The sequence below is a fragment of the Panicum virgatum genome, chromosome 8K (assembly GCF_016808335.1).
Source record: "Panicum virgatum strain AP13 chromosome 8K, P.virgatum_v5, whole genome shotgun sequence".
Classification (NCBI taxonomy): Eukaryota; Viridiplantae; Streptophyta; class Magnoliopsida; order Poales; family Poaceae; genus Panicum; species Panicum virgatum.
In genome coordinates, this window is record NC_053143.1 from 43,536,702 (window position 1) to 43,564,672 (window position 27,971).

Consider the following 27,971-nt stretch of genomic DNA (forward strand, 5'->3'; position numbering starts at 1 on the left):
GACCCGGCGATGTATTATAAACTACACTTTGGCCTTCAATGCCTCAGATCCGGAGATCTTGTCGTCGGCTTCCGTGCGTAGCTTCTGACCAGGGATGGTCTTGAGCTGTCCTGTCAAAGTAGAGTCTAGACTCTGCAGCCGTGCGTCGAGGTCATGATGAAGCGCCGAACTACTGACTCAATCCACTGTAGCAGCGTGCACTGTTGCTCCAGTTAGTAGCTGGTCATCATGACTCGTCGCCCACTCGCGCGGCGCTGAGACACTGCTGCGTGCCTCGGTAACAGACGAGCCGCCTTGCAAACAGGCGGGCTTACCATATTGTCATGTCACGCCTGTCCAACCCGTGAGTGGGTATCTGATGCCCTGCTCTGGCAGCGCACGCCCCAACCACCAGCGTTTAATGCGGCAGGAGGGCTGGCGATCCACAGTGTGGACTGACAAAAACTGCCCCGTGCCTAGCGGCAGTAGAGCACGCCTCAACCGCTCGCACTTAATGCGGGTGGGTGAGGGAGCTTCCAGTGGAAGGCTTGCGCCCACGCCCGCGTCTGCGTGACACGTGGCGGCTCCGGACCCCTCCCGAGCAGCTAGCTGAGCCGAGAGCTCACGGGGGTCCGGATAGGCACGTGGAGGTCCCAGACACACCTGCGGGGGTCTGGATCTGCGGCCACAGGTGCTGAGCATTTCCACCTCTGGGACACGTGGTGACACCGGACCCGTCCCCGAGCGGGAAGCGGGTCCGGGCCCGTTGGTCCGGTGAGATGGAGCCGGACCCCAGGGGTCCGGCTGCTCAGCTCCTTAGGGCGTAGTTACGGATAACTACGCGAGTCTTGGCACAGTAGGAGTGGGTACCCCAGTTGCAGGGTACCGACAGAGGCCCCCGGGCCCACCTCGGGAGAGGCAACGAACCTGCAGGTGGGGCCACTACTGTGAGCAACTTGGCTGCTTCTGGCGCCCAGCGGTGCGCGCCGCAAGGGTCTTGTCCTGCGTCGTCCATCCTTTGGGTCACCTGCTGCATCATCACGTTTGGACCTGCACATGACTCAAGGTAGATGCTTAGTAGCGTGCCCACGGGTCCCAAATCTTGTTAGCTGTGATCCTTTGAGATAGACAGCTAAGCTCAGTGAACGAAGCCCAAGGGGCCGGCCTTTAGGTTAAGAGAAAATCTGGACCTCCAGGTTCCCATTCCTAGGTACTACGGTACTCATTCACAGGAGGTGGTGCGTGCAGGCTTAGGGTACGGAACCAGGCTAAGCGGCTACATGGCTCCGGACCTCCCCGGAGAATGAGTACGCTTCCCTGAACCTGCAGGTTCCTAGGGGTCCGAACCCCTCTCTTCCATGAGGGGTCTCGAGCTAAGTCACTAGCTAGCCAACTCAAATCGGACCACAATCACCGCACAAGAGTAAGAAGCCACATGGGGGTTAGCGCAAACAGAATGCGTAGATTGAAATTGGAATGTAACATCCTTAGAGGCGAACTGAGAATAAACTTTTTCTTTATAACTAGATGTACATGAGATGTGCGGTGTAAGCCAGAACACGGGTTTATGAGGCCGGAGCTGTCCGGACCCCCGAACCCCCAGTCTTAGGTACTACGGTTCTCGCCCTAGGGAGGTAGAGCATGCGGGCTTAGGGTACGGAACCAGGCTAAGCGGCTACACGGCTCCGGACCTCCCCGGAGGGTGAGTACGCTTCCCTAAACCTGGTTTGCAGAGGTCCGGACCCCTCCACGGGGGAGGCTCACCGGACTGGACCACACGGAAGTACTACCTAGTTACAAAGGAAAATGTTTTATTCCCTACTGGGCCTCTAAGGGTAGGACTTACAGAGATGTAGAGTCGGGGGTGCGACCGGAGTCGGCTTAACATCGGAGAGAGCCACCAGAGTCGGCTTAGTGCGACCGGAGTGGGCTTTCCGCCGGAACGGGCTTGGTGGGACCGGAGTCGGCTTTCCGCCGGAGCGGGCTTGGTGGGACCGGAGTCGGCTTTCCGCCGGAGCGGGCTTGGTGCGACCGGAGTCGGCTTTCCGCCGGAGCGGGCTTCCTCACATGAGTGAGGTATGCTGTGAGCTGGGATTTGTCGCTCCGCCGCTCGCAGCTTGTGAGGGGGCCCTTGACGGGCGCCCTGACTCTTGCCGACGTGCAGCGCACGCCGCTGCCGACGGTGGCTGCTCCACGGGCACGGTTGCCCCTGGCGCAGGAAGGCGAGAGGCGTGTGGCGCGGATGACGCCACACCCTCCGTCATCTCCACGTCGTCGTCATGGTGGGAGTGCTCAACCACCCGAGCTATGGAGATGGGCAAGAGATGAGCTAAAACTAGCTAAAGCCCCCCTACCTGGCGCGCCAAATGTCGTGGTGTGGCAAACCACAGCCGGGTGGCGTAGTGCACCCGCCTAAGCCCAGAGGGTGAGTACTCAGGGGTTAGCTAGGACTAGTTCGATCTCCTGGAAGAACACGATGAACACAGCCGGTTTAGAGTGGTTCGGGCCGCCGGAGCGTAATACCCTACGTCCACTATGTGTTGTATTGCTTGTGCTCTCCAGCTGGGTCTCGAGAGAGTCTGAGGATCTGTGTGTGTGTCCGTGTGAACCTATGTTCTAGCAGGCGTGCTCTCCCTTTTATATGTCCAAAGGGAGCACGTACAATGAGCGGGGCCCCGACATGTGGACCCGGCGATGTATTATTAACTACACTTTGGCCTTCAATGCCTCAGATCCGGAGATCTTGTCATCGGCTTCCGTGCGTAGCTTTTGACCAGGGATGGTCTTGAGCTGTCTTGTCAAAGTAGAGTCTAGCCTCTGCAGCCGCGAGTCGAGGTCATGATGAAACGCCGAACTACTTACTCAATCCACTATAGCAGTGTGCACTGTTACTCCAGTCAGTAGCTGGTCAACATGACTCGTCGCCCACTCGTGCGGCGCTGAGACACTGCTGCGTGCCTTGGTAACAGACGAGCCGCCTTGGAAACAGGCGGGCTTACCGTGTTGTCATGTCACGCCTGTCCAACCCGTGAGTGGGTATCTGATACCCTGCTCTGGCAGCGCACGCCCCAACCACCAGCGTTTAATGCGGCAGGAGGGCTGGCGATCCACAGTGTGGATTGACAAAAACTGCCCCGTGCCCAGCGGCAGCAGAGCACGCCTCAACCGCTCGCACTTAATGCGGGTGGGTGAGGGAGCTTCCAGTGGAAGGCTTGCGCCCACGCCCGCGTCTGCGTGACACGTGGCGGCTTCGGACCCCTCCGAGCAGCTAGCTGAGCCGAGAGCTCACGGGGATCCGGATAGGCACGTGGAGGTCCCGGACCCACTTGCGGGGGTCCAGGTCCGCGGCCACAGGTGCTGAGCATTTCCACCTCTAGGACACGTGGTGACACCGGACCCGTCCCCGAGCGGGAAGCGGGTCCGGGACCGTTGGTCCGGTGAGATGGAGCCGGACCCCAGGGGTCCGGCTGCTCAGCTCCTTAGGGCGTAGTTACGGATAACTACGCGAGTCTTGGCACAGTAGGAGTGGGTACCACTGTCTGAGTTCTGAATACTATGGTGCTGTCGTGTGGCATCTCCATTTCTAGCTGCATATGTTTTGCGGGATGTTAGAATCGTAGAACTATGGTTCTTCAATGCTCATATGTCTCTAATGCTTCGACATGCAGTGTTTAATTGGCACTTCTGATGGATTTGTTTCTCTTTTCTGCTTTCTATGAGTGCTATCTGTGACTGTATATGTACGATGCAAATGGCTGGAAAAGAATAAACCTGCTTCGTTTCTAATAGAACAGGATATTGCCATATTAATATGAATCATGAGTACATAAATCTTTTTTCCAAAGCGGTTGCATTGATTCATACTAAATAAAAGTGAATATTGTTCTATCATGCTGCAGAATCATTTGCCTGCTCAAAAAAATGTGAGTTCTCGCGTCAGTTTGTGTTCCATACACAACGACTATTTTGTATGTACAATTTTCAAACTAGAATCGAATCACACTAGAGCATTGGAATGGAAGGAAATAATGTAAAAAAAAGTATGTTATTTACTTACGTCCGATCGATCGGACGCCCTATCCACCATGCCACTGCACCCTTCTCTTTCCTCCCCCTCTGCCACCTCCTCACTCTTTCCGCCGCGACAGGCTCGCTCCCCCTCCCCCTCCCCACGAATGGTGCGGCGACGCCGCCGCGTGGCGAGGACACTGGCAGGCGGCAGGGCGCGGGCCGCCGCTACCTCCACCGCCGGGGGCGCATCTGGACGCGGGGCAGCGAAGCTTATGTGGTGGAGATCTGGGCTCGCGCGGCCGGGCGCGGGCGCTGGTGGAGCACGTGTGGCGGCTAGGGCAGAGCTTCCCGCGCCTAGGGGCGGAGCTCACCGGCAGAGCTCAGGGCCCGGGCGGCGGAGCACGCGCGGCCGGGCGCGGGTGCAAGCGGAACTTGCGTGGCGGCCAGGGGTAGAGCTCCCCACGCCTAGGTGTGGAGCTCGGCAGCAGCGTGGCCGGCCGCGAGCCACCTTTGGGCTTGCTCCTGCGGCTTCCCCCCTCGCTGGCCGATGGATCGGAGGAGCTCCGGACGGCATCCACGGTGGGCAGCAGGCACGTTTGGTGCATTGTTGCAACTTTATGTTCCATGTGTTTAAGTTGTTTCAGAAGAATGTTGAAGTGTTTCATGTGGATGTTCCAAAATTAGATCTAGATGTTGCAATATTGCGTGTGCTTCACAGATATGTTGCAAGTGTTTAATTCGGATGTCACATTTTTGTTGAGATGTTTCATGTGGATTTTAAATGTTCCATAAAACATGAAACAAATGTTGCAGCAGATTTTTTTCTCATCATCAACGGATGGCTAACAACAATTTTTCAACATGTTTTTTATTGCCGCAAACGCTGGTTTTTTATGTTGCAAATATTTCAAACAAATATTGCAACACTATATTCTAAGTGTCTCATTTGTTCTAGTCATGTTGCATGCAAGATAAGACTATATGTTGCGGTGGGATTTTTCTCTCTAGTGGTACGTCCGATGGCAGCGCCCAGAACGGACGTGCGGGCGCTAGCAGCTCCGCTTACTTTGTTTCTGATTATTGCACCCCTCATGACAGATTTTTGTACAACATGAGAGATGATGGTATGATGAAGCCCTACTTTGCAGGATCTTGAGTTCGATGGGAAGCTGTTTTCGTTTTGTTGGTCCTGGCAATTGGACACACCAGCAGCTAGCCCACCACGAATGGACCTTGGGGGATATTTTTGCTGGAGAAGCAAGGGCCAGCTACCCTGTGCCGCTGTGCCAGCAGCACAGACGGCAGCAAACGACCGTGCCATCTCCAGAGCTTCAGATATTGGAACCCTAAAAATTCTCTTCTGCAACTGATTGGTTTCGATGAAGTCTGAGTGGGCAAACTTTGCATGATGGAAAAGTAACCATTGCGTGATTTGCTCCCTCGTGAATCATGAGTATGGAAACATCCAACATATGACTCATGAGTGTGGCAACGTCCAACAACTTGTGATACAAGAAGTCTATCACAATTTGGTTCTTGCTCCTTTGCCCTTTATAAATTTGATTGAGTTCACAGGCTCGCAGCTCTATACCCAGTGTGAAATGTGGCGGCAAAATAACATGGCTGCTCAATAGACACTTAAGATGGTGGTGGAAACTGAAGATCACCGATCATTTGATCAGCTCCAATAACTTGTGCACACGAGTTGAGAGCCTTGCATTTGTCTGTCTCCAGAAATTTCATTTAACATTTAACATTCCTATTCCATAAAAAAAGTGTGTTCCAAACACATCAACACAACGTTTTCCGCATACCACACCGTCGTAGGTGGCAAAATTCATTAGCCACCGCCGACCATTTCCACCACATTCGCACTGTTTGAATATAGAAGGTGATGTAGAGCTCCATTTGGACGTCAATATTGGAAGGTATGATATTGAAGTGGGTTCAATACCAAATCAACCATCGTATTGAAATGAATCATGATTCACATTCATTTGTTTAGATGACCATTAAATTGGCTTTTGAAATTCTTAAAAGCAGCTAAATTTGATTCATATTTGGATGTACACAAACCTGGGATTAGCATTTCGGCATGGCAGATGTCCAATAGTCCAAGCCAAGCACAATGAGCCTACTGGCCGCCTGTGCACTGGGTTCTCCTGTGGTGGCGGCCCGACGAAAGAGCATGCACGGACGCAAGGAAAAATAGGGAGCGCTGGCAGTGAGGAAGAAGAAGAAGAGGGGGCCGCAGCCATGAGAAAGTATGATAGTATTTTCATGCATTTTTCTCAAACTAAGAAAGTAATCATTAAAATAATCTAATATATTATTTTAATGTAGGACTTGATGTCATTTATCATAATGCAAAATTATGGGAAAATAACTCAAATTACATGAGAAAATAGAAGAATTTTGTTAGAGGAAAAAATGAACCAAACGATATTTCTCATAACCATGCTACAGTGAGTCTTATGAGTGGAAGCATAAAAAAGATTATGTGCAATTTAGAACCCATGATTGGTTCATTTTTTTTCTTATGTGACATGTGAGCGCAAAGACACTTACATTGCACTTTATAATATTTTTTTAAAAAGAACATAGTAGGAATTTATATTGTACTTGTTTTGTTGCCGGTTTGATCTCTATAAACTTAGCAATACCTCTTGAAACAAAGATAGAAAGTGTGATTATCTCAGCACAAGCATGAAAATTTCTATCACTAATGAGACTGCTGGCACACAAGACTGAGATAACTTCAGTAGGGGACCCACGAGTGCACCAATGAAACATGGCCACGAGGCGCAGAAGCAACAAGCCCTATAGAGGCGGAGCCGCCCTTCGAAGGGGATGGATGCTGATCGATGCCAACACATGAGTTCCCCTTATCATCCCTAGCAGACTACTCATCTCTCGCACCTTATATAATTTTTTCTTTCTCCATTACAAATAATAATTTTTACTTTTTTGTAGTGAATGCAGCAAGCAGATTATTCAAAGAATAAGATAAAGAAAAGGAATTCCTCTATATTTGAGAAAAAGAAAGGATGGTTTGGTAATCAGCAAAAAAATATTTGTTATTGGGGATGGAATTGGTGGAGCAACTCCAATTACCAATAAGAATGTTTTTTGGTATTGGAGAAAAAGATGAGTAATTTGCTGGAGATGCTTTACTCCCTTTTACTGCTGCGTAGTGGGGGTCATCGATGGCGTTTTCGTCTAGCGAGTAGCGTGACACTTGTTTCTTCCAAATGAAGTATTTTAGTTGCATTGTGAAAACAACATGACCAAATGGTATTTCTAAAACCATCATACTTTTGTTATGAAACTCTCCATACAAGAATAGACTCTGGCGTTGGTCCGAAAACAAATTAAAAAGTTTAAAAGGACACGATATGAACCACATGATTGTTGTAGCATAGAGCTTAGCCATGTCTCAAGTTTCCATTTTGAAAATATGAAGTTAGAAGTTAAGGTGGTAATAATATTGTAAAAGAACTGAATATTATTTCTTTAAAGATAAAGAACGGAGTAGTGCAAGTATTGGTACAATTTTCGAATGCAATAAGGCCTTGTTTGGCTCCATGACTTTTTTCAAAAGTCCCTATCACATCAAAAATAATCTTACTATTTTATAATATTAAATAAAATCTGTTTATAAATGTTTTTTGACAGCTGAGTGCTTTTTTCGTGAGACGAATCTAATGAGCCTAATTAATTCATAATTTGCTACAGTGATGCTACAGTAACCATTCGCTAATCATAGATTAAAATATCTCATTAGATTCGTCTCGCAGTTTAGCCCCAGGATTCTGCAGTTAGTTTTATAATTAATATTTATTTAATACTTCTAAATACTAAAAAGTTCCAGAGACTTAAAAAAAATCCCTGGAACCAAACAACCCCTAACCGTGTGTTTGGTTGCGGGATCACTGGGTTGGGTTGGATCCAACCCGGATTTTGAGGACGGAGCCAACACATCCATTGTTTGGTTGCACTTCTGATTTTGAGGACGGAGTGAACCCATTCCATGTTTGGTTGAAGGAACTGGGAATACGGGTTGGATGGCATGATAACACCGTTAGTGAGGGTCCCACTTGCAACCAATGGACCCCACCTGTCAAGCTCTCATTTTTTTCTTTTTATTTTTTTCCTCTCACCCTTTTCTTTTTCTTTTTTTTCTCTCCATTTCCTTCTTCCTGAGCCCGAGCGCCTGCCCACCTTGCCGCCCCCACCTCGCCTGCCGGCCCTGCTTTGCCGCCGGCCGCCGCGCTCTCGGCCCGCCGGCCCCATCCGCGGCCTCCGCCAGCCGGCCGACCACGGCCCCGCCCTCGCGCCGCTCGCCCGTCGCCGGTGCCGTGGCCGCAGGAGCAGTCGGCGAACTCCGCCCCCCGCGAGCGCCCCCCGCCGCGCGCCGCCGGCGTCCGTGCTCCGCTCCCACGTCCGCGTCCCGCGAGCCCCGCTGCAGTCCCGCGCGCCGCCGCGTCCGTGCTGCAGCTCCTGCTCCCGCGCGCCGCCGGCGTCCGCGTCGCCGGCGAGCCCGGCCCCTGCGAGCCCCCCGCCCGCGCGCCCGTCGTCCGCGCCACGCCGGCGAGCTGCAGCTCCAGCCCCCGCGGTTCCCTGCCCGGCAGCACGGAGAGAGATGGGGGCACGGGGCAGCAGAGAGGAGAGACGGGAGAGAGACGCCGCGTGAGAGCGGAGCCGAGCGAACTCGTCCGCCGGATTTCGTGAGACAGAGCTAACCCGCATATCTACCGAATATACCTCTCTTGGGTCCGCTCCGTCCCTTGCTGCCTCCATCCAAACACTCCGAAAAGAGGTCCGACCTATCCGAGTTGGACTCATTCTCCCAACCAAACACACGGTAAGATGGCCGGCCACAACTAAAAAAAGGCCGGCCACAGACCAGGTCCCCAGGGACTGAAAAGCAGTCAAGGCCCCACGTGCCAGCAACTCTAGCAGCCTCATTAATTGCTCGAGGAAGCCGAGGCAGCCAGCGGCGGCCGGCGCTTGGGGCTCACCTCCCACAGGGCGCTAGGATCTCGGACGCCGCAACACCCTCCGGCGGCCATGGATCCGGGCAGAGGAAGCCTAGGACGGAGTCGTGACCCACCTCCACACGTCCGCACCCCCCACCGGCGCCGGGGCGCGCGATCACGGCCGTCGCCGTCGGTGGCCTTGGTGCAGGCAAGGCGTTCGACGGAATGCCCCACTGCTCCTGAGCCGCCAGGGCCTGGCGCGGGGCACGGGTCGTGGGCGGACCTCCCGGCTGACATCCTCGGCCTCGTGGTCGGCCGCCTCCCCCGCGCCGACGACCGCGCCAGGCTGCGCTCCGCCTGCCGCGCGTGGCGCGCCGCGGCGGGCCGCCCACGGGCGGCCGCCGCCGCCGCTCCCGCTGCTCGTGCTCTCCAACTTCGCCTTCTCCTGGTTCTGCGCCGACGGGGCCATGACGGGCTTGCGGCGCATCCCGCTGCCCTCACGGGAGCTGGCGGTTGACGCTCGCTGCGTCGGCGCCTTCCAAGGGTGGCTTGCCTGCGTGCAGCTCAATAAAGGTCGCTACTTTGGTGACGGCCGGTGCTTCTTGATGGACGCCTTCTCCCGGGATGTTGTCTGGCTGCCGCCACCCTCAGTGGCCACCCATTTCATTGATCAGTACAGCAGATCTCTGCCCATCGCCAATGGCTCCGGTGCAGTGCATTGCACCGTTAACGCCGCCCAGTATGTGATGTCGTTCTGCAAGGTGGTCTTGTCCTCGTCACCAGACCCTGGCTCCAAGTGTGTTGTGGCTGCCATCTCTGTGCACAGGAGTGCTGCTAAGCTTGCTCTGTGGCGGCCTGGGATGACGTCATGGTGCGTGTGCCATGGAGGCTGCATTAGTAAGTTCAGTGATATCGCCTTGTACCAGGGGAAGGTGTACATGTTCAGCAAGCTCACCATGAACCTCTCTGTCTTTGACATCTCTGAAGATGACAGTGGGCTGATGGTTTCTCGAGTCGAGCGCTGTGTGACCAGAGTGCCTGAGGTAAATGGTAGCTATGGACAGAGGTGGAACATGGTTGAGTGGCATGGGAAGCTGTTGCTGGTTGTGACATACCTAGGTGCACAAGGCTCTCACAACATTTGTAAGATTGGGGTATTCCAGGTGGACTTGAGCACAAACCATTTCAGATTGACTGAGATCAACAGCTTGGATGGCGACTGCATTTTCATCAGTCCATGCAGCAGCAACTCATTCCGTGCGTGTCAGTATGATGGAGTCGAAGATGATCTTATCTACTTCATTGATGGTGGAGCTGGTGGCCTCTTACCTGCTAAAAATGGGCCCCCTTTTCATCGATTTGTGTACAACATGAGGGATGGTACCATGGCACCATTTGCTACAGAAATACCAGAGGGCAAACTCCAGGCACTTGATGGCAGTCTGATGAATCCGAAGTGGCTTTTTCCTTCTGAATGAACTGGTGCAGATCAAATCTAGTCCTTATGAGTAAGAATGGATAAGAAGCGCTTAGGCTGCTTGGTGTGAGGCACCAGGCTATTTTGTTTGTGACTGAGAACATGTTTATGCTGTTGTTTCATGTATGATTCCCATCATGCCTGTCTGAATTTGACGGCTTTCAGTATCTTACCTATATGTGTACTTCTTTTTAAAATTCCTTTGTAGATTGTTAGTGGCTATGCATTGTTGTGTTTTAACTTGAATGTGGTGATGGCATCTTTTGCCCAGGAAATGAATCTCTGCACTTTAGCCTGAATTTGAGCTGTGTGATGCACCTGGTGCTTGCTCTAGTTTCAGTCTGAATTTTATTTTCCAGAAGTTCATGTTTTGTTGGTCTTGCCTTTGATGATGCATTATGATATCCCTGTCAACCATTCAGTCTATCTATCCAGTTTGAATACTACAATCAGCATATTCTTGTGACTAGTTGGACAACTCATGCAGTTTCCGTAAGAGCTTAATGAATTCTGCTTGTGAGATGAACACCAGGATGCATTAGCTCTTTCCTGGCCCTCCGATCTACAACCCAGATGAACCTGGTCATCTAGCTAGAGTTTTTTTTTTCACAGCTTGTCGCTCGCCTGCGATTCATCCACACCCACAACCCGCCCCCAGAACCAGTGCTCCCTCCACACCTTGCCGACCTGCTCGATGGGCATCCCCTTCGTCTCCGGCAAGAACAGGTACACGAAGCCCGTCATCACCACGATCCATCCGGCGAAGAAGAAGAAGAGCCACGCCCTCATCCGGCACAGCATGGCGAGGAACCCTTGCGCGACGAAGATGGTGAACACGAACCCGGACGCCACCGTCACGCTCTGCCCCGCCGCCCGGATCTCCAGCGGGAACACCTCGGTGGGCACCAGCCACGTCATGGGGCCCCACGACCAGCTGTAGCCCGCCACGTACACGCCGATGAGCACGAACAGCGCCGCCGCGTAGCCCCGGCCCACGCCGCCCTCGTCGCCGAGCTCCGCCGCCATGATGGCGCCGATCAGGAGCTCGGAGGCGAGCATCTGGAGGCTGCCGGCGATGAGCAGCGTGCGCCGGCCGAACCGGTCGATCACGAACATGAACACGACCGTCGACGCCGTGTAGATGACCACCGTGATGACCGTGGAGAGCAGGGCCAGGCTCTCGCCCATGCCGACCGTGCGGAGCAGCACCGGCGCGTAGAACCCGATGGCGTTGATCCCGTTGAGCTGCGTGAACGCCGGCATCAGCACGGCGATCGCCAGCTGCGGCCGGTACCTCGGCTGCGAGAGGATCATCCGCAGGCCGTCGCCGCCGCCGCCGCCGCGCGCCGCCGCCACGATGTCGTCGAGCTCGGCGTCGACGGCGTCGGTGCCTCTGATCCTCTGCAGCAGCGCTCGCACCTTGCCGCGGTCCGCGCCCTGCTGCACGAGGCTGTTGGGCGTCTCCGGCAGGAAGACGGCGCCCAGCGTGAAGAACGCGGCGGGGACGCAGGCCAGGCCCAGCGACAGCCTCCAGCCCCAGCCGCCGGTGATCTTGTCGGCGCCGTAGTTGATGGCGTTCGCGGCGAGAGATCCCAGGCACAGGGTCAGCTGGAAGCCGTTGCTGAATGCTCCTCGGTATCGTGCAGGGGCCATTTCAGACAGGTACAGAAGCACTGCCTGCAGAATTCGTTTCAAAATTCAAAACAGTTTATTTCTCCAAATTGGTTAGATAATATTGACATCACATCGACATATATGGTTTGATTTGAATTCAAATTGATTTCTTTTTACAGAATTTTTGGGAAAGAAAATCTATGGCACTTGTTCTGACCTGATTGGCGAAGCCAAGACCGACGCCGAGCAGGGCCCTGCCGAGGATGGCCATGTAGACATTCACGGCGCCGCCGCTGACCGCCGCGCCGGCGAGGAACGCCACCCCGCCGACGATCATGGACGGCCGGCGCCCGCGCCTGGCCGTGAACCACGACGAGAGGAGCACCGCGGTGAGCAGGCCGGCGATGTACAGCGACGAGGTGAAGAGCGTCAGCAGCTGGCTGTCGAACCTACAGTAGTTGCTGACGCGCACGTCGCCGTGCATCCGCCGGTACACGTCCGGGAAGAACTCCCTGAGGAACGGCCCCATGGATGACACGCCGCCTGGCGTACGTGCAAGTGCAAAACCCTTCACGATCAGTCACTCCACAGGTGAAGAACTCACCAGATTTTGTGACATGGCCATGGAGAACTGAACTCACCTGAGGTCCCGAGGTCGTAGCCGAAGATGGCGCCGCCCAAGGCCGCCGTGACGCAGGAGAGCGCGACGAACAAGGTGATCCTCCCGCCGTACTGCCGATCATTGCCGGCGGCACCGGCGTCGACGAGACCGACGGCCATGGTCCGCAGCTGTGGCCGTGAGCTCTGTCAGTGAGGCTTCGAGCCCATGCTCTTTGGTCTGTGTTGACCAGCTGCTGGCTGCTGTTGCCATTTGCAGTCAAGCTTGATGTGCCCTTGCTTGGAGCTTTGTATGTGCCGGCCGTCGGCAACCTGTCTGTTTGTGCATTTTTGTACGAATTTTCCCAGGCGGCGCTTGGCTTATTGGTTATTGCAAGAGTTCACGCCATAATCATGATCACGTCGTTGCAGTGCACTTCAAAAATATCTAAAAACTGAGAAGTTTTTCTTGCCCATTACTTCAATTATTATATCGTTCCATTTTTGTCACTTTCATCCTACTGTATACTCCGCCACTACATGGCAAGGGTATACAACAATATTCATATCCAATATGTATATTTGACCACTAAATATTCATATCCTTTTTCACCTTCTCTTTTCTAACTTTTATGTGTTCCAATTTTTGTCTTCAACTTTTTGGTTTCTTCAACTTTTTCTTGAAATTTTGTGTCAAAATATTTATCTCCAACTTCTCTATCTTAGAATCTTTTGCATAAACTTTTTTGCTCCTATTTTTTTTTGTACAAAATTTTTGCACGACGACTTTTCTTCCCAAAATTTATTGGTGTCAAAAAATCTATCTCCAATTTCTTTTCCCTTTCTCTTTTTTAATTTTCTTCCTTGCCCAGTTCCAACAGGTGACTAAGTTTGTTTACGAAATTTATCTCCCACACTAGGTATTAAGTTTTGCTTCCAAAATTTTTACTTCTAATTTTTTCTCTAAAAATTATTTATAAAATATTTATCTCCCAAGTTTAATCTTAAGTATTTTCTTCCATTTTTTTTCTTTTGAATTTTCATTCGTAAAATTCTAGTCTCCCAAATTTTGTTCCTATGTTTTGTTTTCCAAAAAAAATCTCTTGCGATTTTTGTTCCAGATTTTTTTGAAGTTTCACCGAAAGGTTGTTTCAAAATTATTCCCAATTTTTTTCTTGATTTTTGTTTCTTACATTTTATTTTTTTCTACAGTATATCTTTGCGATTTGACCAAACTTTTTTGTATATAAATATTTGTATCTAGTTTTTGTGCGTATAGATCCTTCTTCAATTGTATGCTCTATTGGCTTTGGGGCCTGGGATGCGTGGCTTAGCTGGGTTGGGCGTTCACTTTGAAGCCTGCTTTGCCTTAGCGCGTCCTTCAATTCTTACTGTACGTCATCGTCATCTGTTTGCTGGCGTAGAGCTGCGGAGCCATCATCTGTTAGTACTAGAGATCGACGGTACGGAACGCTCCATATGGTCGCCCGTAAACCGGGCTAGCAATGCATCGTGGTATTAGGCTAGTCTCAATAGAGTTTCATGACATTAAATTTTATATCACATCATTAATTTTGGTGACATGGTGAAGAGAGAGGAGAAAGTTTCAAAGAGTTTTATCTCCATAAAACTTAACCAGTACAGTTATCCAGCTCTCAATCTTGATAATTGTGCTATAAAATAGTGCATTGAGACTTACCTTATTAGAAACAGGATTAAAGTAGTTTACTCGCACTCTCATATAAATTAATTATAATTAGTTACAAGCATCAAAGTCATTAGGGCCTCCAAAGAAAATCCTAAAATCGTATCACGGTGATGAGCCTGGCTTATGCTATCAATTTAGAATTAATTAAGTTATTGATGATTAAAGCTAGAAAAAGTTTTGACTTCTATAACAATGTTAAATAGAGATAAATTTTGGATTGGAAATATAAAAGTATTGTAGATAGTCAAAATATCAAAAGTTTGGCTACATCGTATAAATCTCATCCGACCAACTTAACAATTCAGTGCACTGTAAAAATGTACAGTATAAACGGCTGAAACCTTTTACAGCTTCTCGCTTGCCTGTGCTTCATCCGCCCCTATGACCCTTTTCCAGAACCAGTGCTCCGCCCACACCTTGTCAATCTGCTCGATGGGCAGCCCCTTCGTCTCCGGCAAGAGCAGGTACACGAACGCCGTCATCACCGCGATCCACCCGGCGAAGAAGAAGAAGAGCCACGCCTTCATCCGGCACAGCATGGCCAGGAAGAACTGCGCGACGAGGATGGTGAACACGAAGCCCGACGCCACCGTCACGCTCTGCCCGGCCGACCGGACCTCCAGCGGGAAGATCTCGCTGGGCACCAGCCAGCTGAGCGGGCCCCACGACCAGCCGAACCCCGTCGAGTAGACGCCGATGAGCAAGAGGAGGGCCAGCGCGTAGGCCCTGCCGAGCCCCCCCTCGTCGCCGAGCTTCGCCGCCATGAGGGCGCCGATGAGCACCTCGGCGGCGAGCATCTGCGCGCCGCCGGCGAGGAGGAGCGTCCGCCTGCCGAAGCGGTCGGCCGCGAACATGGAGGCGAGCGTCGCGGCGGAGGAGATGACGACCAGCACGATGGTGGAGAGCAGCGACGCGCTCTCGCCCATGCCAATGCTGCGCAGCAGCACCGGCGCGTAGAACCCGATGGCGTTGATCCCGGTGAGCTGCGTGAAGGACGGGATCAGGACGGCCATGGCCAGCTGCGGGCGGTACCGCCGCCGCGTCAGGAGCATCCGCAGGCCGCCGGCGCCGCCCTCCTGCGCCGTGGCGCTGGCCGCGACGATGTCGTCGAGCTCGGCGTCGACGGCGTCGGTGCCCCTGATCTTCTGCAGCAGCGCCCTCACCTCGCCGCGGTCCTTGCCCTGCTGGACGAGGCTGTTGGGCGTCTCCGGCAGGAAGACGGCGCCGACGGTGAGCAGCGCGGCGGGGACCGCTGCCAGGCCCAGCGAGAGCCTCCAGCCCCACCCCGCCGCAATCTTCGCGGCGCCGTAGTTGACGACCGTCGCGAGGAGAGCTCCCAGGCACAGGCTGAACTGGAAGCCGTTGCTGAACATCCCCCGGTAACGCGCCGGCGCCATCTCGGACAGGTACAGCGGCACGGCCTGGTTGGCGAACCCCAGGCCGACGCCGAGCAGCGCGCGGCCGAGGATGGCCATGGACACGTTGGCGGCGCCGCCGCTGACCGCAGCGCCGGCGAGGTAGGCGGCGCCGCCGAGGGCCATGGACGGGCGGCGCCCGCGGCGCGCCGTGACCCACGACGCAAGGAGCACGGCGGTGAGCAGGCCGGCGATGTAGAGCGAGGAGGTGAAGAGCGTCAGCAGCTGGCTGTCGAACCGGCAGTAGTTGCTGGCGCGCGCGGCGCCGCCGCCGGCCTTCATCCGGCGGTACACGTCCGGGAAGAAGGCGCGCAGGAACGGGTCCATGGACGACACGCCGCCCGCGGTCCCGATGTCGTAGCCGAAGATGGCGCCGCCCATGGCCGCCGTGACGCAGGACAGCGCCACGAACGCCGTGACCCCGCCGCCGTACCGCCGCCCCGCGTCCTCGCCCCCGCCGCCGGCGGCCGCGAAACCACCGACGGCCATGGTCGTCCCGCGCACACGGTGACTGAACTCTCGTGCTGACTGGCTGCAAGCTCTTATCGTTCCAAGATATGATGCCGCCCTGTGGTCAAGCTTGATGCGACACCAGGGCCATGCTCGGGGACCGCGGGGGATTTGTCATCGCCGTGTGCGCCGCAGTGCCAATCTTCAAGGGAAGTGGGTGGCTTAGCTGCTGGTGTTGATGGTGATAGTTGGGCAGCATGTGCGTGCCCTTACTTGAACTATGGAGCTGCTGAGTGATGCCGTTTCAAACTTGGGAGCTGTCGGCTGTCGCTACCGCTGCGAGAAAGGAAAGCTTACTCTGCTGTGCAGTGACAGTGAGACTGACACTGAAAAATGTCACACGTTTAACTTCGGAGGAACTGGGATCATCGGCGGAAATTGATCTCTGCAACGCTTTTCTACATGCATCAGATGGTCTACATGCAAGTTTTAAATTGGCACATCTCATGCTGTTTATCCCCTCTCACTATCTCTGTTTTACCTTCTGGATTTGCTGTTGTTTGTTGTGACTGGATGCATATGGAGCATGACGAGCTGTTCTGCTGTTGCTAGAGGCATGCTGTCACTTCGATCGGGACCTCCTAAAATGATAGGCGGCATGTACTATAAATCTGGAATGTGTTGTCATTGTGTACTATAAAATGATAGAGCCAAATTACAGATCTACCAATATCCATCATTGTACTTCCTCCGTTCCAAAATGGCAAGTCATCCTAGAGTAACAAATTAACAAGAAGGTAAAATGACCATATTTAACTCTTTTATTATTCATAGTTGGCACTAATTGATTCCTGCATACATATGCACTTTCTAAATAGAGTAAGATGATTTATTTTTTTTGGATAAGTTTTGAATTCTAGAATGACTTGCTTCTTGGCATGGAGGGAGTAGCTTCTTATATTATTTCCTCTAGGGTCTCTAAGGACCGTTTAGCAAGCCTCTGCCTAATTTTGTCTGTCTATAAAAACTGATCCTCTAGGAGACGCGTGATTCCATAGCTGAAAGTGATTTTCTATGATTAGTGAGATTTATGAAAATAGATCCGACGGTGTGAGAAGTGAATCACAAGCAGCTATTTTTTCAGCTCTTTACCTAGGTCCTTTTTGGATCAATAGCACTAATGCTATTTAGCACACTAGACTTTAGCACTCCAAATAGCACATTGCAAAATATAGCACAACAAGTTGTTTGGATGCAAGAGCTATTTTGCCTTTATTGCACTTATCCCAATCATTTAGCTCCACTTTTCATTCATAGATCCCCTCCAAGAGGTGGGGTACATAGCGAAATATATAACATCAAAAATTACCTCCAAGAGGTGTTTATTTTTTTGGGGTGTGCTAATTTCATTTAGCACCAAATAGCACATGTTGTTTGGATCCTTAAATGCTATTTTGGGATAAAAGGGTGCTAAAAAATAGCACCCATGATCCAAACAGGGCCCCTAGTTTATTTTATAAAATCACTTCAGCATAGAATCTCTTTTCTTAAAAATTCTATTTGGCAGAGAGCTTTCCAGCGATGTCCTTTTTCTTGGTCAGTTTTTTTCTTTCATGCAAAGATAAGCAACCCTCATGCGAATTCGAGGAAAAAAATCAGTTGAACTAGAAATCATCAAAAAAAAATCAGAAGCTATATATGAACATTATTATGGGAAATAATTCTTCCGCTTTTGACCATTTGCCTATTTTCCTCCCCACCTACTTGCTCTCTCTCAAAGGAAAAAAAAAGGAAAACAAAAGAAAAAAACTGGTCTCCGCCGCCTCCTGCCGTCCACGCCACCCGATCCGTGCCGCGGCGCCCCCAGTCCGTCCGGACTCTCCTCTCCCGGACGTGAGGAGCCCGGGCGGCCATGGACTCCGGTACAAGAAGCTCAGATGAGAGTCGGCTCCCGAGCCTACACATTTGCATCTCTCATACGGAGCAAGCCGCCACGCTCCCCCGATTCAATTTTCCCCAACTGCGCCGCCGCCGCCGGGAACACGTCGCTATGGTCCGCGATTGGTCCGGCTTGCCGGAGGAGCTCCTGGTCAGCTTTCTGCTGGCGATGGACGTCCCCGCCGCCGTCCACTCCGGCGCCGTCTGCACCTCCTGGAACGCCGCGTACACCGCCTTCCGCCGGCTCCGCGCCCCGTCGCCGAGGAAGACACCCTGCCTGCTCTACGCCAGCGGCGCCCTCGCCCCCGGCGCCGCCGCGCTCCACTGCCCGGCCACCGGCACAACACTACAGATCCCCTTCCCTAGGGCTCCGCTCCACCGCAGGCCTCTGCTGGGCTCCGGCCACGGCTGGGTGGTCACCGCCGACGAGGCCTCCAACCTGCACCTCCTCAACCCCGTCACGGGCGCCCAGGCCGCTCTCCCGCCCGTCACCGCGCTCCACAACGTCAGGATGGGCACGGACCAGCGGGGCGGCCCCGTGTACGCCGTCTACGAGGAGCCGGGCTCCAAGCTGAAGATCCTGGAGATCGACCGGGCGCATGAGTACCTGTACGACCGGGTGGTGCTCTCGGCCAGCCCCTCCGCCGGCCGCGCCTGCGTCGTGCTCCTCCTGCACACGCCGATGGGCGAGGTCTCCTTCGCCAGGCTCGGCGACGACCGCTGGACCTGCTGGGTCGACGCGCCGGGTGACGGCACAGAGCTCTTGTGGAGGCGGTTCTACAAGGACGCCATGTACAGTGACGTCGACGGCTTGTTCTACCTGCTCCTGATCAATGGATCCATAGTTAGCTTGGAGCCTTGGACCTCAACGGGTCCTCGCCGGTGGCCCGCAAGATCCTCCACAGCGTGCCGGGAGCATTGCACGCTCCGATCAAGTACCTGGTTCAGACACCGACCGGTGGCATTTTGCAAGTGTGGAGGTTGAAGAACCATGTCGAGTCGCTAGAACCGGCGGATATTCTGCAGGAATACATGGACAAGGAAGGGGGCCAGGACCCGTGTCTAGAGCACATCACCGTTGATATAAAGATCTACAAGGTTGACCTCCATGGTCAGAGGTTGGAGTTGATGAAGGGTTTGCCAGACCATGCGTTGTTTCTCGGCTTCAATGCCTCGATGTGCCTACCAGTTAAGGAATTATTCCATGGATTAAAGCCGAATTGTGCTTACATAACCGATGACTGCCTGAAGTGTATGAATTTCAGGAAGTATAGCCAGCGGGAAGTTGGTATTTGGAGCATGGCGGAGCAAAGCATGTCCAAACTTGTTGATGTCTCACCAGTTCTTTATCCTTGGCTGAATTGGCCATCTCCTATCTGAATAAAACCATCCTTTCTAAGTAGGGGGAGATTGCTGGAAAACCGTTGCACTTATTTTGTTAGATATGATCCGAATTTATAATGTGTGTCTTGTGGGGACGTCTAGAGGGCCCATAGTTCGGGTTATGTGATTAGCAGATTTATTTCCGTGTTTGACTGCAGTCAGTTCAGTCCAACTTATATATACATCTTGTAAGCCGCACGGGAAGGGTTGAGGACTTATTATATTCACTGCATTGTAACTCTCTCATTATAGTGAAGATCGCCGGTTGGCGTCCGTGGTTTTTTTCCGCAAGGATTTTCCACGTAAAAATCGTGTTTCGTGTTTGATCTTATTTTCGCATTATTTACTAACAAGTGATACCAGAGCCGTACACGAGATTGATTGAAAAAAAAATTAGGGTTTCGTCCCTATTGGTCGTGCACGGCCGCCGTGAGGTCATCGACGCCGCCATCCTGCTCGCGCGGATAATCACCAGTCCCGACATCGAATCGCTCGCCTGCGCCCTGCGCCCAGGCACCGCTCCAGAGCGTCCGTCCTCCGCCCGAGCATCGAGGGAGCGCTGCCCTCTGTGCTGGTTTTCTGTGCATTCAAAGGAAATCGTTGCTGCTGATCTGCTGTGAATCGCAAGAATCAAGTAGCGCAAGCATCCAGACCACGCCGCTGTGCGTGATTTTGTTTTTTCCTCAAATTGAAGATTTTTGCTTCGTGTACACGGGAAGCGTACCAGGAGTTCTTTAGTTCTTTGCTGAAGGTTGCAGGTTATTTCTAGGATTACATAGTTTCATACCCAGATTATTTACTACAGATTATTTTTCCTTGTTATTTTTTCTAATGGCTTCGACGAAGTATGACCTTCCACCTTTGGATCGCACCACAAGGTTCGCTGTATGGCAAGTCAAGATGAGAGCTATGCTGATCTAGACTGAAATGGATGATGCTCTTGATAAATTCGGTAATAAAGATTCAAAGTCTTGGACCGATGAGAAGAAGAGAAAAGATCGTAAGGCCTAGTTTCAAATTCAACTTCATCTCTCAAATGATATTTTGCAAGATTGTTTGCCGGAGAAAACTGCAGCTGCTTTATGGCTCAAGTTAGAGTCAATTTGCATGTCTAAGGATCTGACAAGCAAGATGCATATGAAGATGAAGTTATATATGCACAAGCTCCAAGAGGGTGATTCTGTGCTTAATCATCTTTCGGTCTTCAAGGAGATTGTTTCTGATCTACACTCTATGGAGGTAGATTATGATGATGAGGATTTGGCTCTTATTTTTTTGTGCTCACTGCCTAGTTCTTTTACAAACTTTAGAGATACATTATTATACAGTCATGATACTCTAACGCTTGATGAGGTTTGTGAGGCTTTGCAAGCTAAGGAAAAGATGAAACAAATGGTGTCTTCTGAAGGTTCAACTTCCAATGGAGAAGCTTTGTCTGTTTGTGGCAGGACACAAAAGAAATAAAATAATTCTTATAGAGGCAAGAGCTCTAATGGCTATCATGGTCGTTCAAAGTCAAGAGACAAGGATGAGAAATTCTGCAGATATTGCAAGAAAAACAATCATATCATATTTGAGTGTATTAAATTGAAGAATAAAGAAAAGAGAGCTGGCACATATAGACCAAAAGGTAAACCCAATGAAGAAGGTAATGCTTATGTTGCTACCGATGGTAGTTCTGATGGTAATGAGGTTCTTGTTGCTTTTGCTGGATGTGCAAATAGTGGTGATGAATGGATTCTTGATTCCGCTGCATCTTTTCATATATGCATTAATAGAGATTGGTTCATCACATATGATTCTGTTAATGCTAGTTCTGTTAAAATGGGTGATGACAGTCCATGTCAGATTGTTGGTATTGGTTCTGTTCAGATTGAGATGCATGATGGTATTATCAGAACTTTAACAGATGTAAGGCATATTCTAGATATGAGAAAGAATCTTATTTCTTTGAGTACTCTTGATGGCAAAGGGTACAAGTACTCCGGTGGAGATGGGGTTTTGAAAGTGTCAAAAGGCTCTCTTATTGTTATGAAAGGTGATTTGAAATTTGCCAGCCTGTACCGTCTTCGTGGTACTACAATTACAGGTGATGCTGCTGTAATTTCTAATTCATTATCCAATTCTGATGCTACTAATCTTTGGCATATGCGTCATGGGCATATGAGTGAACTTGGTTTGTCAGTGTTGAGCAAGAGAGGACTTCTCGATGGGCATAGCATCAGCAAGCTAGATTTCTGTGAGCATTGTGTGTTTGGCAATCACAAGAGGGTGAAGTTTAATACCTCTACTCATACAAGTAAAGGTATTTTTGATTATGTGCATTCTGATTTATGGGGACCATCTCGCAAGCCTTCTCTTGGTGGTGCTCGTTATATGTTGACCATAATTGATGATTATTCTAGAAAGGTATGGCCTTATTTCTTGATAGATAAATCGGAAGCATTTTCAGCATTTAAAGAGTGGAAGATTATGATTGAGAATCAAACTGAAAAGAAGGTTAAAAAGCTTCGTACTGATAGTGGGATGGAATTCTGTTCTAAAGAATTTAATGCATATTGTAAATCTCAAGGTATTGTTAGACACTACACTGTTCCTTACACACCTCGACAGAATGGTGTAGCTGAGCGTATGAACAGGACTGTCATCTCTAAGGCCCGTTGCATGTTGTCTAATGCTGGTTTGCATAGACATTTTTGGGCTGAAGCTGCTTCCACTCCTTGCTATCTCATTAATCGATCACCCAGTATTGCTATTGATAAGAAAACTCCAATTGAGGTATGGTCTGATTCTCTAGCTGATTATTCACAATTGAGAGTTTTTGGTTGTACTGCTTATGCTCATATTGATAATGGTAAATTAGAGCCTAGAGCTGTTAAGTGCATCTTTCTTGGTTATAAATCTGGTGTTAAAGACTATAAGTTGTGGAATTCACAAACTCAGAAGGTTGTGATTAGCAGGAACATTATCTTTAATGAGTCTGTTATGTTACCTGACAACCTATCTATTGATGCTCCTGTTGAGAAATCAAGTGTGCAGGTGAAGCATTTTTTTAATGTTGATAGCACACCGGATAATGATAATGCTGATGTTCAAGATGCACCTATTATTGATGATCCACCAGTTGTTGTTGATTCATCTGTTACTGAGCATTCTTCTCCAGTTGTGCAGCCTCCACAACATTCTATTGCAGTTGATAGGGCCAGAAGGGCTCCTAAGCCAGTTAAAAGATTGATAGAAGAATGCAATGTTGCTTATGCTCTGAGTGTTGCAGAAGAGATTGAAGGTGTTGCAGAACCTTCCAATTATTCTAAGGCTATTACTTCTGCTGATTGCAATAATTGGTTGACCGCTATGCAAGATGAGATGGAGTCACTTGAAAAGAATGGTACTTGGGATTTAGTTAAATTGCCCAAGGATAAAAAGCCTGTCCGTTGCAAATGAATTTTCAAAAGAAAGGAAGCTATGTCTCCAAGTGAGCCAGCAAGGTATAAAGCAAGGTTGGTTGCTAAAGGCTGTAGTCTGATTCCAGGTATTGATTTCAATGATGTCTTTTCTCCAGTTGTGAAGCATAGTTCTATTCGCACATTACTCAGTATTATTGCTATGAATGATTATGAACTTGAGCAATTAGATGTTAAAGCTGCTTTCTTACATGGGGAGTTAGAAGAGGACATTTATATGGACTATCCTGAAGGTTTTGTTGTTCCTGAAAAAGAAAATCTTGTTTGTAGATTAAAGAAATCTCTTTATGGCATGAAACAATCCCCTAGGCAATGGTATAAGAGATTTGACTCATTTATGCTCTCTCATGGTTTTAGGCGGTCTGATTATGATAATTGTCTATTTGAAGACAGTTAAAGGTTCAGCTATTTATTTGCTTCTTTATGTTGATGATATATTGATTGCTGCAAAAGATAAATCAGAAATAGCTAAATTAAAGGCATAATTGAATAAAAAATTTGAGATGAAGGACTTGGGTCCAGCTAAGAAAATTCTTGGTGTGGAAATTATCAGAGATAGAAAATCTAGTATGTTATACCTCAGTCAACGAGGTTATATTGAAAAGGTTCTTCGTCGTTTCAATATGCATGATGTAAAACCAGTGAGTACTCCATTAGCTGCACATTTCAGATTATCTTCAGCTTTATGTCCAGTGTCAGATGATGATATTGAGTACATGTCTAGAGTTCCATATTCGAGTGTAGTTGGTTCTCTTATGTATGCCATGGTTTGTTCTCGTCCTGATTTATCTCATGAATTGAGTGTTGTCAGTAGATACATGGCTAATCCTGGTAAACAGCATTGGAATGCAGTTCAGTGGATTTTCATATATCTGCGAGGTACTTCTAGTGCTTGTTTGCAGTTTGGGAAATCTAGAGATGGACTTGTTGGTTATGTTGATTCTGATTATGCTGGTGATTTGGATAAGAGGAGGTCTCTCACAGGTTATGTTTTCACCATTGGTGGTTGTGCTGTTAGTTGGAAAGCAAGTTTACAGGTTACTGTTGCTTTGTCCACTACTGAAGCTGAATATATGGCTATTTCTGAAGCTTGTAAAGAAGCTATTTGGTTGAGAGGTTTATACTCTGAACTATGCGGGGTTTCTTCTTGCATTGCTATTCATTGTGATAGTCAAAGTGCTATTTGTCTTACTAAAAATCAGATGTTTCATGAAAAAACAAAGCCCATTGATGTGAGATATCATTTCATTCGAGGCGTTGTTGCTAAAGGTGATGTTAAAGTATGCAAGATAAGTACTCATGACAATCCTACTGATATGTTGACTAAGCCTGTTTCTGTAGCTAAGTTTGAGCTATGCTCAAGCTTGGTTGGTGTTAAAGTTTAAGTCCTAGTGACTTTTGGCGCCGGTGATTATTTATTATTGAAGTGAGTTCATTGATGATACTTCATTCGCTACAAGATGGAATTCGTCTCAAGGTGGAGTTTGTTAGATATGATCCGAATTTATAATGTGTGTCTTGTGGGGACACCTAGAAGGCCCACAGTTCGGGTTATGTAATTAGCGGATTTGTTTCCATGTTTGACTGCAGTCAGTTTAGTCCACCCTATATCTACATCTTGCAAGCCGCACGGGAAGGGTTGACGACTTATTGTATTTCCTACATTGTAACTCTCTCATTATAGTGAAGATCGCCGGTTGGCGCCCATGGTTTTTTCCCGCAAAGGTTTTCCATGTAAAAATCGTGTCTCGTGTTCGATCTTGTTTTTGCATTATTTGCTAACATATTTTGTTTATGATTATTGGCGTTTCTAGTCAAACAGTTGTGACAATTGATTTAAGAACAACACTTTCTAAGCGTCTTTCATGTTAAACCTTATTAAATCGATTTATTTCTATAAGTTTTTTCTTTGCAGTGAACATCAACATGTGAATGTTATTGTTTTATGTTTAAGTTTAGAAAATAGAAATTGTTCTTCTCCGGATTAAGTACCGTCAAGAGGTGATGTGAACCTAGCATGTAAACCTAGCACCGGACAATATCATCATGGTGAGCCACCATGGCCACCGCCATGCGGTCACCGGATAATGCCGCCCGCAAGTGAAACTAGTTGGGAAGAAGTTGTTAACAAGGGATTGCTCGGAGAAATAGGTAAAAGGAATTTCCATTCAAGATGTCATAACTGATCCATTCTCATCCTGGGAGCAAGCCTCACACTACGGGAGGAGGGCAGGGGTGCTAATATTCTCTTCACAAGCTAATTTGTCCTTTAAGTATTTTCTTTGCTTAAATTTGTATAAAATATGAGTATGGTTCCTTTTGAGCCCATCCCAATACATTAGCTAGACTAAATTTTAAGACTTTTTACCACCCCTAACAGAGGCGGCGGAGTAGGATGCAGTAATAATGCATCACGGTAACCTTCTATGCTTATGCATTTTTAGATTGTTTTTACCTCAGATCATTATTGGCATATGTCCGTTCTTTTGTTTTTCCATGTATGTGTGTAACTATACATCCGTTCTAGGATCAGTCCCATGACTACTGCATTCTCTATAGTGTTGTACTACCTGTATATATCTGTACCTTGATGTTAAGCGTGTCGCAGTTCCAGTCCTCTGTCGCGCAACGCAGAACACTAGAAACCACCAGGCCACCATCATATTTAGAGATCTCAAAGGGGGAAAATGAGAAAGTTTTAAGGTGAAATTGCTGAATATGTAGAGCTTTCCTGGGAATGGAAGAATTGCATGCCCCTGAACATGTCATTGGGCCAAATGGTTGTGATAGGTGTGTGTTGGGCCTGCGAACCCAACTCGAGCCCAAGTGGAGTACATGACCCAGCCTGTGTAACTGAATCGCTGACTGAAACTCTAAACTCCCCATCCTCTCTGTTCTCATGTTCTTGTTCTGCTACTGTCCTCCCCCAATTTATCTGCAATTTTCCTACTATTCCAGATTCACGGTACGGGCAATTTACTAACATATTTTAACCGCCTATCATTTGAAGAACTAAGATCCCGCTCCAAGAGAGAACATGCCCCTAACAATGCAGAATATTTCATCATGATCCATATGAATCCAGTCACAAGAAACAGTAGCTCCAGAAGGTAAAACAGAGAAGATGAGAGGGGATAAACAGCATGAGATGTGCCAATTTAAAACTCGCATGTAGACCATTTGAGGCATGTACAAAAGCATTGCAGAAATCGGTTTCTGCCGATGATCTCAGTTCTTCCGCGGTTAAGCTATCCCTCAGCATACAGGCAGGAATATGAGAATGGAATGAACATGCATAACCCTTTGCTAGCGCCCCCTCCCTCCCCGGTGGTGGGCGCGCGGCGGAGCAGAGCCCCAGCGGAGCTCTCCTCCCCCGCGGCCCTCCTCCCTCCTCTTCCTCCCTGCTCCCTCCGCCGGCCTTCCCTGCCCTCAAGCTCCGGCGACGTAGAGCTTCACCGTGCGGGTGTGCGTGCGGGTGCGCGGGCCTTCGTCTCCCCCTCCGGCGGGCATGCGGATGCGCGCGGCCGTTGAGCTTGGCGACCTCGAGCTCGGCCGCGCCGAGCTCGAGCGAATCTGCGGTGGCGGCTCCTCCACGGCCCTCCTCCCTCCGCCAGCCTCGAGCTCCACAACATCAAGCTCAGCGGCATCAAGCTCCACCACGCCGAGCTTAAGCCGATCTGCAACGGCGGCTCCTCCGTGGCCCTCCTCCCTTCTCCTCCCTTCTCCCTCCGCCGCGAGTTCCGCCAGCCTCGAACTCCATGGTGTTTAGGCGGCGACGGCGAGCTTCGCGGCGACTCAGCGCCACCATTCTCCCTTCCCTCCCTCGCTCCCTCTCTCTCCCCGTGAAGGCCAGTGTGGCGGAACCACCCAAAACTACTGGGCCCGGGTGCACTGATCTTTGTTGCTAAGCAACTCTGACCCAAATTGGCACTCACCGGTAGTTCCTCGAGTGAAGCCTCGATTAAAGCCACGCTATTCCAGGATCAGCAGACAACACTCACATGAAGGTGAGCCCAGAGATTACAACACAGAACACTTCATACAACTCAGAGTGATTGCAGCGGAAAAGAAATTTATTACAAACCATGTTCAGAATAGTAAAGTACTACAGAGTTCCATATACTCAATTTATTCAAGTTTCATTGCTTAGTGGAAGCATTAAAAGATAACTAGCGAAACACGTGACGCATCGATAAAAGCCCGTACGAAAGCGTCACTCAGCAGGAGGGCGATCAGCACCAGCTGAAGGGCCATCCCACTCAACAGACCAACCCGGAGGCAAGGTACACGGCCAAGTAAGACTCGCAAACAGATCCTCGAAGTTAGTACCTGAAAAACAGTGCCACAAGCAAAGCTGAGTATACTAATACTCAGCAAGACTGGCCCGTCTCCGGATATAACATAGTCCGATAACTAGACATGCAAGGCTTTTTGGTTGGTGGGTTTGTTTTGCCAAAATGCCGCTAAATGTTGATCCTTACTTTCAAGTTGTACTTCGCCATATTCTAGTTGGATTAACCATTCTAAGTTTGCAACTAACTCTACACAAATATGGTAGAGCAATCATTTAATCAACCAGCAGTATTATCATCATCATGTTACACTTGTTACTCTGTGTGACCGAAAACATTAAGCAATCTCATGCCGTGAGAGGCGGACGATTCCGAATCGAATTTCAACCTGGCCAGGGGAACCTAGACCACACGCATGGGGATCGACTTCGCTCCCGCCCACGCTACAGTTCCCCTTTCTTTCCAGTCCGTGGATCCGGCACACCCTCCCCGACTACAGAGCCCGACATCTCTGTACCCGTACGTCGCGACAAAAAAAAAATATAACCCTACTTCTACCAGGAGGGTGCGAGATCGTTCCACTCGCCGGTCCAATCAGGTACTTAAGCTTACCGATTACCATATTTCTCGGTATGTGGCTAGTACTTTCAAACGCTTAACACAA

General features: G+C 49.8%; 3 protein-coding genes and 1 pseudogene across 3 annotated transcripts; 2 read left to right on the forward strand and 2 right to left on the reverse strand.

Annotated features, from left to right (window-relative positions):
• The first annotated feature begins 8,930 nt into the window (after nt 1–8,930).
• On the forward strand, nt 8,931–10,745 carry LOC120644800 (annotated as a pseudogene).
• Nucleotides 10,746–10,850: 105 nt separating this feature from the next.
• On the reverse strand, nt 10,851–12,973 carry LOC120644799 (hexose carrier protein HEX6-like). The gene is made up of 3 exons (XM_039921508.1): nt 12,702–12,973; nt 12,278–12,603; nt 10,851–12,123 (listed from the first exon to the last, which is right to left on the reverse strand). Exons 1-3 carry the CDS (start codon nt 12,838–12,840, stop codon nt 11,053–11,055), a joined length of 1,536 nt encoding a protein of 511 aa, XP_039777442.1. The 5' UTR covers nt 12,841–12,973; the 3' UTR covers nt 10,851–11,052.
• Nucleotides 12,974–14,565: 1,592 nt separating this feature from the next.
• LOC120644801 (hexose carrier protein HEX6-like) lies at nt 14,566–16,443 on the reverse strand. The gene has a single exon (XM_039921509.1). It carries the CDS (start codon nt 16,267–16,269, stop codon nt 14,710–14,712), a length of 1,560 nt encoding a protein of 519 aa, XP_039777443.1. The 5' UTR covers nt 16,270–16,443; the 3' UTR covers nt 14,566–14,709.
• Nucleotides 16,444–18,078: 1,635 nt separating this feature from the next.
• Nucleotides 18,079–19,548, forward strand: LOC120645790. The gene is made up of 2 exons (XM_039922529.1): nt 18,079–19,012; nt 19,045–19,548. Exons 1-2 carry the CDS (start codon nt 18,143–18,145, stop codon nt 19,546–19,548), a joined length of 1,374 nt encoding a protein of 457 aa, XP_039778463.1. The 5' UTR covers nt 18,079–18,142.
• The last annotated feature ends 8,423 nt before the right edge of the window (nt 19,549–27,971 follow it).